Raw genomic sequence first — 10,234 nt, 5'->3', positions numbered from 1 at the left:
AGGAATTGTTATTGAAATAGAGACGGGAACTGTGAGGCTAAAAGTTGTGGCACTTCCAGGCTTGGAATTTTCCCGGAGAGCTATAGTGTTTATTAGTAAGGGTAGTTTATTAATTACAGGAACATGAACTTGTTTGTTGTGACCAATTAAAAAATAAAAGAAATTAAAACACGTTGTTATAAATATGGAACGATTCTTTATACCTAATTAATGTATCAGTCGATGAAAGTTTAATGACCTCTATAAGCGATACGTAATCCGTAATAATAACCGTTCATCTCGATATCAAGTGGCCATAACACACCTCATTTCGAACCGCGGAGTCGTAATATTAATAACACATGCTCTCTCCCGCGGACTATCTCTTTATGGAGCTTGCGGCCTCTGTACATCTACCGGGGATTCGATAAACGTAACTCACTTAATCTAATGAAGTATCCATAAACTTTTTTAATACTTCATAACCGTAGTTAAGGGTTAATACACTAGTGTTCTGCTGCTTTTGTTAAGGTTTAAAAAGTCCCGTGAACTGTTAGGTTCTTTACTTATATTTTGTTGTTCAAATGTATGCCAGTATGTCTTTCGTTTCAAGTTTTACCTACATTTATGAACAGGATGATTTTTTACTAAAATTTATTGTTGAAGTTCATTATTCAACTGTGTACTCTCAAATAACAAATAACGAAAGAAGAAATAAGCCGTTATTCAAAATGGCTAATGTGCATGGTCCTTTATACGGAAGGATTTGGTCCGCGTGAAGCACTCGCTAGCTCTGCGGGAGTCGTGTCCGGAGCTTGACTTCTCATAACTGCTTCCAGGCGCGTTTCTAAAATCGAATTGACTACTAATAAAACGGCATAATTCTTATTTAGATGTAGATAAATAATTTATATTGATTGATAAAAATTGGAACATTATTTTAAAGGGGTTATTGAAACAAACTATAGACTAAACACCTTGTTTTGATCGAGTCTAATGACTACGACATCATTAGTAAGCGTAGGTTTTTAATTATTATTGTATAAAAATATTTTTCCTGCTGTTTCGATGCCCACGATACAGGCATTGCCTAGTGTGGGCATCACTAGATCAATCACATTTATCACTATTTGTATTTATCTTTTAATTGGTTATAACTTTTATTGTTAATTATTAATCTGTTTTCAATAAATTTCAATTTCAATTTCAATTAGATTTGATTTTTTGATCGCATTAAGCAGCAGTCATTACTTTTAAAGTGCCTTCTCGTATTATTGCTATTGTATGGTTACAAACTAAAGTTAAAATAGAATTACTTCCTAAAATGTTATTTGATATTTAAAGATAAAATAGACATTCTGATGCCAAAGTGAAGTGATTGTAACTTGACGCTTGACGCGCGGTATGCAACCGAGCGGCTACTTCTGCGACGTTTTTATTCATTGCCCTAATTTATCAAACGTTGTGATCTTTAATTAATTCTAAGGAAATTATTCTACATTAAGTACATCGATTTTAACTGGCTTTTCAGTTTTTATTTAATAATCGATAGAATTGTGCGTAAACTAAACGTTAGTTAAAAAAGTATATGAACAATTTAATTAATGATAAAGACTATTTTTACTATTAAACATTTAATTAAAACATACAATCAGTAATTTAATGTTTTCAACTAATAAATAAAAGATCGCAATATTCTCAACAAAAAGTGAAATTAATACCATGGCCATAAAAACCTTAAGCTTTTAGGGTGAATATTGCAGAGAGTGTATTTTACAAGGGCCTACTGTTCGAGTTTGATTTAGCATGAAAACATTTTGAACACGGCTCCGATTCGCGTAACGTTCTTTCGTATTAAAGAATCCTTTATTATCTGTGGTACATTCGATACCCGCCGCCAGCTGGCGCCTTCGGCTTCCGTACTTTCCTTGCGTCCAGTGTTGACATCTTATGAAGATTTTTCCAAAAAATGGGAATACCACAAATTCAAAGAAATGTACACAAATAAAATCAATCTAATATCATATAATATTACATGGCGCTAATAAAATTATTGATTATATGGTAATATGAAAAAAGACTATTTATTTGCGCGTAACATTTCATCAATAATATAAAACTGTAGAAAACAAATATGATTTTGATTTTTCTTTAGGTTAATCGTAAATTAGTTGCTGGCAACATTCCTTTTCAGTCTGCATTCGTCGACAGACATGGAACCTGATCTTTTGTTGTCGAAGGCGAGATCCAGGGGTTTATCTGAGCGGCGATCGGCGCGCCTCGTGCCCGCGTCATCTTCTGTAACTGTAGACAGGGCGAGCCTTTGTGGTAGCACAACAATGAACAAGCATGTGCCCACTGTCAACATTTTAAGATAAGATGCGCTTTAAATTTCACATCGCTGTCAATTGTGCACACTCCATTAATGTTTATTGTTAGCTCCGCTTTGACTATTTTTTTATTTAATTCGCATAATATCGATCTTAGATGGGCACGATTATATAAAAAGCATATATTTAAAGTATTTAAGATTAATTAAGTTTTATAATCATATATCATTACAATCTTTCGCGATTTACAAGAACAAAAATAAGCATAGTCTGTTGCAAGTACTGAACTAGATATTCTCTTCCTGCAAACCCAACATAATAAAATACAAATGTCATCCAATCCTACTTTGTTGATGAAACATGTTGGAATTGTAAACGTCTTATATTGATTCAAAAAGGAAATCTGTCAATTTAAAGAGATAAAGCACTGTATGAACTGTGCAGTCGGTGCAATACACATATATAGGTAAGTTAGTTGGTTCGTACGCGGCCTACATGCATAATGTCGTTACGGCGTATTACGTGCGCCGACACAGGCCGTTATGCAAGCGAGCGAGGAACTACCGCCGTCAGAAGGCACCTGTAATACTTCTAAGGCCTCTACTACACCCAATATTGCAATATCAATAATAAAATTATCAACATATAAAGATTTACAGCCGAAATCGTTCATCAGTGGAATTTAAATTAACCATTTTTATACAATTCGGCTTAAAGTTTACTTAAAGTTTGCTTTAGCAAATTATACGTAAAACATAAAGTCTAATAAAACATCGAGATTATCGTAGTTTAATTTATTCGATATTTAATATGTAATTCAGTTCACCTGCCTAATAATAAAGGCGTATTAACTCTGGGGGAAAAAGTGCTCTTGAAAGTGATATCCATTTAAAACCGTATCACCTGCACTTATTTTTAATCTGTGGTTATGTCTTACATGATGATATTTCAAATTCGTGTAATCATTTTTGTAATTCCAATACCGATTAAAATTTATTAAATGTAGATAAATAGTTGTTGAAATATTTGTTATCAACGGGAACTGAAAATCAAGTGAATCATTTGCTTTTATGGAAAAAGGAACCGCCTTCCTCCTACCATTAAAATAACTAGCACATCTACGTTAATTCGTCTAACAGACAGACGATAAAAAAATATATAACTCGGCGTCTCGACGTATGTTCGTTAGACATGTGCGTCGCAGCTCTTTTAAAAAACCGTAGTCCTGAAAAAATGTTGAAAAAAGACACTCAAGCGCTGAAGCTCGAGCGCTTGACAGGAAACATGATATTTTATTTTGGCCGTGGGATCAAACCCGACCGATAATTTGTGTCTCGAACTGAACATCAGAAGCGACGGTGAATTTAAATTGTTCGAGACGTTTTTCAGGTATTAATAGACTGGAAAAAGGGCGCTTCATAATTTTACAAAGCGAAATTAACGCCCCGCCTCTCAAAGGATAACGGATATAAAGAATACTAATGAGAATATATTAAACATAATTAGAGGACATATAAATAAAATAAAACTGAGTGTTATTTTCGAATATTTGGACTTTTATTGTTATGTTTACACGACAAAGCTCAAGCGCATAGACTTAATATACTGATGCGCTTTATATCCGTTAATATCTTTTTTGGCGGGAAATTAATTGGATTTCCTCCTTTTTCAAACTGAAACATGAAAGAATAACTAATTTAGTGTGCCGTAATTCTATATACATACACGTAGTGTAACTTGAGTCATGGATCAAAAGTTGTACGTTTGTAGGGTGTACGAATTCGGAACTTATCAACTAAGTCTAATTTATGTTTAGCGGTTTTCACATATTTTAAATCAAATACAGTTTTAAAACTGCTTTAACATTTGTCAACAGCTTCAACTAAAGATTCACGGCTTAGCAACAGTCTTACTGTTATAAGGAACGAATAAGACAGATTAAGAAACATTTTTAAACAAGTTTTTCTTATTAATTTTATTTCTATTTGCTGTATCTGTACCCGTGTCGATTGAACTCGGCAGGGGAAGTAATAATAAGTAATAGCAATCAGCGTCAATCTAGTTCAGGAAACCTTATCGCTGGCTGAGTGATTGTCTGGCTTGCTACAGGGCCCATTGTACCCCAGCGTGCCCCAGCGGAACAAAAGTAGCCAAGCACTGTTTCATTATTTAACTCGTCGCGTCGCTTGGCTTCGCCCGATATTTATTTTGAACCACTCAAGTCTCGCGTCGTTAACTAATCAGTCTTTACATTTATCAATCGATTTTCATAAAGATAGTCCAATGCGACGGATTAAAAATGTGAGTAACGTACAAAATATTCATACTGCTGTAATATTATATTTGCGATTTCCTTTTTAAACATGTGAGTTACGGTAACTCTTTACGATAAAAAATTCGAGTTAATTTTTTTTCATGGTAAAAAATAAATTCTAATATACTTTATCATGGAACCGTATTTTGACTTACATAATGTTATCATGCATGTAGTGCGATATTCGTCTATAAATTATTAGAAACTTATCTCCTTGAAGGTATCATAATGAAAGTGCTAAAAAAGCTGAATTTAATAGCAGTGGAGGCTTATCTGTACGAATGAATGTGATATGTTATTCGGGGAAGTGTCATGACCACACAATTCGTTTTGTGTGTGGTCGACTCATCATTTTGTAAGTGAACTTTGGAATTATAGTTGTAAAATTCTAAGAGACAAGCCTTAATTAATAAGTAATTAAGTTAGTTTCATTCTTCTTTTTCTCAAGTTTCAATAAAATCGATCATAATTATATTATTTTGTCTTTAAAATAAAAATCTTAAAATAGTAATATCGAAGTTAAAAATTATATTTATTTCCGATGCAAACTGGAAAGTGTAAATTTAATTAACCTATATTTAATCATTTTAAAAATAATTATATGAGAAAACCGGTTCCATGTCCACCAATCGAGGATCAATAAACTCGTTCCATCAATAATTTGACGATGTGTTTTATAATAACCTTAATTGGATTTTATAAAGTCTCAGAAAAAAAAGTAAATTCCATCTTTAAGATTTGCAGTTGTTCCGAGTAACAGTTTAAATTATTGGCAATAAATAGTTGGAATAATTACAAGTTTCAGATCGAATTTCTTTTTAATATCCTTCTCAGTACTTAACGGCTGGAATCATTAACGGAAATACAGTATAGAAGAGACGAAGATTTACATATTTAAAAAATCAATATACAAAAGCCAAATGTTTTGCATCACGGATAGATGGTTAGATAGATAGATAGTTGCTTGGAAATGACAGCTTTTACTTAACCCGACTTAAACGCGTCTGTTGATTTTACCACAAGCAGCTTAATCTATCTTAGTTCTAATCTATGCCACCAATAACAACCAGCGCCAAAATGGCGAACATCAAATACGCACAAAATACCACGCCTTGTAACATGTCCATTTAATATGTCAGTGTTGCAGTATACAAATAAGTTTAAAAGATAACACGTAATTTTTTTTCTTTGTAAAATTTGCCAATTTTTACAAATTACGTGGAGCGTAATTATTCAAACTTTTAACGATATGATCGCTAAGCCATGGCGTGCTTAAAAATCACGTAATGGGGATTTCTATTAACGTATTTAAGCATTGGAATGGTTTCTAGGGTTATTTCTTTATGCAAAGTTATGTAACACTTGTTGTACTTATTACGTGCGTCAAACCTTAATTACATCTATTTCAGTTCTCTAGTTACAAAATAACAAATGCGGGAATGAGAAAACGGTTATGGTGAAATTGTTTATCTTTGAAAAGGTGAAATTTGTGGCTTTATGAGTAAAGTCCCGATGTTGCATTGCTTCGGAAATACCATTACGTTTATTTGATATCACAAAATACTTGTTGGAAATAGGAAATACCGAGAAAAGACCACTTGTGGAATACTAACATTGTGGTAATATTGATGCATATGCATTTCTGCGTTGGTATTAACTGCAGACTGGATCGTCCTAGCGTCGTATCACGGGAAATACCATTTACGAATCACTCATGCGGTAGTTAGAATGAGAAATTTCAATGTGAAACTTCCAGAAATCAATTTTAAAGGAAAATTAATGCAACAGGTACAAGTAACATTTCATTACCTTGACATCTACATTTTTAAACTTTCAATATAGGTAAATCAGTTCATGAATAAATCATATTAAAATCTGTACATCTAATAAAATTAACGATTTAATTAGTCATCAAATTAATTACGAAACTTTGATGGTCCTTTTAAAAAAAAATGTAAATAGTACCCGGCAGGGCTGCTACCGCGCGAGAAATAGATTTTACGAGTGCGTGTGGCGCGATATTTACGCATGTTTACACTTCGGAGGATTTTATAGGCGCAACGACACCGTCACTGGCCGACTACCAGTACACCAAGGGACACTTTTAACACCCGACTTGCACAACCGCTTTACTGTGTAACAAGGAAGTAAACGACTGAGAATTTTATGAGATGTTAAGTGAACCCTACCGCAAAAAATCAGTAGCAACAACCCTACTTTATTGCTGTATGTGTGGGTATAACAGAAGATTATTGGTCCCGAGTTAAAGTATGTCATTATAATATTTTTTTGTTATCTATACTTATACTTATCTATACTGATATAATAAAGTGTAAACACGCACTACTTTATGGCGTAAGATGTCAGCAATCGTAGCATATTTTTGAATAATTCTTTCTTCATTAAAATCACTAACACTTACGTCACACTTTAGGCTTTATATTTTTACGCTGTTAAACTTAGGGGTAGATAAATTGGATAAAAACCCTAATGTGGGAAAGGGACCATAAGCTACAAACTGCCAACATCAAGGAAGTAATGGTTTGCCGTCATGTCATGTATTGTCATAACAAAATAAAATTTTCATAACTTTATGCGGATGAAGTCGCACGGGAACAGCTAGTAATTAATACATCTTCTAATATACTACTTTTGCAGCGTTACTTTCCTACGCAGCTTGCGGTATACTTCTTCACGGCTATATAATAAAAACCTCGTCAAGATAGGCCTTGATTGAAGAGTGTTTACAGCGAATAAACAGATCTAATCTATCCGACGGCAATCGATTTAAATTTCAAACTAGTTAAGACGCCAGCTAAAATGTTGACATCATTGGCTATAAATACAAAAGAACTTTACAAATTAAACTGGAATTCCGCTCTTTGTCATCCGTTACCGCAACTTTCCAGCGATTTGAAGACAAAGACGGCAATGACTCACCGCCGAGATTATTAGGCCTAATATTCCACATGTGCTAGCCATTTACATCAATAATAGGGTTGGCAAAACAAGTTGTAAAAATTCCAATAAATTTAAAGATCATTTTACAACTGTAATATGGTGGTGGTGCTTTTTTTCTATAGGTTACGAGAATTAATGAAATCCACAAAAAAATTACTTTAGAAATTCAAATGTTTATGCTTCTTGCAGCAAACGGCAATATGCCATTAAAATGTAATAAAGATGTCAATACTTTGCCTTGATAACCAAAATTATACTAATGAATTTCTCGATATTTTTGGAAACCCTAATTATTGCCGTACAAAAACAATTCGTCTTGTTCGCTATTCCTAGCGCCGGGCCTCCTGCCCAATGTACTACGAGTTTTGCCGCGAATACCTACATCGATTAAAACAAAAATAATATCGATATTCTAGAATTGATTTCAAGAAGTAGGCGATAATACTATACTGTTTTAGTTACTATGTGGTGGTGGTTATGTTCAAAGGAGGAGAAATTTATACAAGAAATTATAAAAAAAAAGTAAAATACATGTATAATACAAAAATGTTAATAGACAATTATTAAGAAAAATATATAAGATAAAATCAGACTGCATGTCTTCAAAAGTTGCTACATAAAATATCATATTGACCTCAAACGTCCTCCATTATCATTAGGCATAATAAAAATAAAGAGTAGGCGAAACATTCCTTTGCCGAATCTGAGTGACCGAAACGATCGAGTGATGTCAACATACAATGTCAAGGTGAGATAACGATTGCATCGGCTCTACTCTACCTCAATCACTTAACGAATATAATATAAATGTAACCACTAATTAAATCAATAAGTCATAAAAAGTCATAATGCATCACATAACTCATTTAATTTTATATCATTTTGTCTATGGTGAAAATATTACTGACGTCAATTACACCAAAATATACTTATCAAACATAAAATAATAAAATTAACGGAATAAATAAATCTTTCTTTAGCTACAATGCGAAAGTTTCTCAGTCGAATGCTCTTCGGATAGTGGGTTGACGTAATTCTTAAATTGGACTTGCATAGGGACCATAAAGTAGGCGATGACGTGATCCCGCTTGTACGCCGCGGCTAGTTGTAGAGCAACGCGCGCCTCCGATACGGGAGACGAATCCTTAGGCTCTGCACTCACGTGCAACTCTCGTCTTAACCCTGGAGCTATGAGGAACCTTGTCTTAGGGTAACAACTCCAATATGCGCCGAGCCTTATCTCATCATTCCAAATGCCACAGCAATGGATGTATATCAATCTATCGCAAACGTTTATGAGACTGAAATAAATAGATAACGTTACATATCGACGTTGAAGTTCTAACACCACGTAAGTTACTTTTTGCCTATTTTGATGCCATTCGCTAGAGAATCGGAAGACGTTTCGTTTCAGTCTATCAGAAACACGTATTCTACATTAAATACAACTGTAATTAAGTATACACAAACAGTGTATTAGTATAGTATCTTTACAAAATCGTGCAATTTTTTAAAAAGTTACAATTTTGTCATTCGTTTTGTTGAAACTTCAACGACTATATTTGATGTTTTTAACGTCTTTTTAACGAACTTACGTTAATTTCTCATCGACTGGAGATTTATCAATTGCAATAGTCAGTGTATCAGGAAACCATATTAATGCTATAGGATACTTTGGTACGGGTAGGGTGGTCTCTTTATTTGACACATGACTCTTATCGGGCTTACGACGCTTTTCTGATAGTAAGTGTAACTCGTCAAAGTTGATGTGAACCTGCGGTCAGTGCAGAATATTATTAGCCGTCGCCTTTAAGTTACTTCTAGAGGAATTAAAAAAGTATGTATTTCGTGATTCGTTTAGTGAATTCGTGAAGGTATTTGTGACACTTGAAAAACAGTTCCAGGCCAACGGAATCGTACATTTTGCTTTGATATCCAAATTTCGTCACACTAACAATTATTTGGAAATTCCGAAAAACACATACATTTTCTGGCCCGACTTTCTCATGTGGATTGTTCGATATAACAGGTGGAAGGTAATTTTCTTTATCGTCCTCAATAACTTGTGATAACGCTATCATAATTTTTGTCACATGACACGGGAAATATCATTGTTTCAAATCCGCTTTACTATCATTACAATTTAATTATTGATGATGTTTATCTCATGATTATTGTCATTAACACGTCAGACATTGCCTAATGTTACCAGATGTTATACACCAAAATAATAAGTAACTACCACAGATATTAATTTTGATTAGCAACAGATAATTTATAAGTATGAATATTATGATAATAATATCATCAACTATTTTATTACGTAATAATAAGGAAAAATCCATTACATTTAATTTCCAATTCTCCATCAGTATTATTCTCTCTCGCTTCTGTGATATTTTTCTTACACTATTGATGCAGCTTGTGAAACATTGGTAAAGTATGTCGAAGAGGGGTTATGTCCGTATAAATTTAAAAATTGCTTTGAAATTCATATGTTTGATCTTTAAGTTTACTTGGCATTGCAACGCATGCTGAGTTCAACTGGTGTACAAAACTGTGAAAGTGGCGGCCACAGTCGAGGCGTGACGGTAAGTCCCGAGGGAGCGGAAGTCTTTGCTTCCGCCCGGAGATCCGCTCCGATACTTGC

General features: G+C 33.8%; 1 protein-coding gene and 1 long non-coding RNA gene across 2 annotated transcripts in view; both read right to left on the bottom strand.

The window, feature by feature from the left end:
• LOC106100836 overlaps positions 1-10,234 on the bottom strand; it is a 24,060-nt gene that overhangs the window by 1,743 nt on the left and 12,083 nt on the right. The gene's annotated exons all lie outside the window — the stretch shown is intronic.
• Positions 8,486-9,779, bottom strand: LOC106100835. The gene is made up of 3 exons (XM_013279894.1): positions 9,570-9,779; positions 9,180-9,358; positions 8,486-8,885 (listed from the first exon to the last, which is right to left on the bottom strand). The coding sequence occupies exons 1-3, from the start codon at positions 9,663-9,665 to the stop codon at positions 8,561-8,563; spliced, it is 600 nt and encodes a 199-aa protein (XP_013135348.1). The 5' UTR covers positions 9,666-9,779; the 3' UTR covers positions 8,486-8,560.

The sequence above is a fragment of the Papilio polytes genome, unplaced genomic scaffold (assembly GCF_000836215.1).
Source record: "Papilio polytes unplaced genomic scaffold, Ppol_1.0 DF824047.1, whole genome shotgun sequence".
Classification (NCBI taxonomy): Eukaryota; Metazoa; Arthropoda; class Insecta; order Lepidoptera; family Papilionidae; genus Papilio; species Papilio polytes.
Note: the sequence above shows the minus strand (reverse complement) of the source record. Positions and strands in the feature narration are given on the sequence as shown.

Excerpts from the sequence above, each read along its gene's own strand:
- LOC106100835 (XM_013279894.1), bottom strand. The coding sequence starts at position 9,665 with ATGATAGCGTTATCACAAGTTATTGAGGACGATAAAGAAAATTACCTT. Across the intron at positions 9,359-9,569 it reads AGAAAGTCGGGCCAGAAAAT|GTTCACATCAACTTTGACGA; the intron begins GTATGTGTTTTT and ends CACTGACCGCAG. Across the intron at positions 8,886-9,179 it reads CCAGTCGATGAGAAATTAAC|TCTCATAAACGTTTGCGATA; the intron begins GTAAGTTCGTTA and ends TATTTATTTCAG.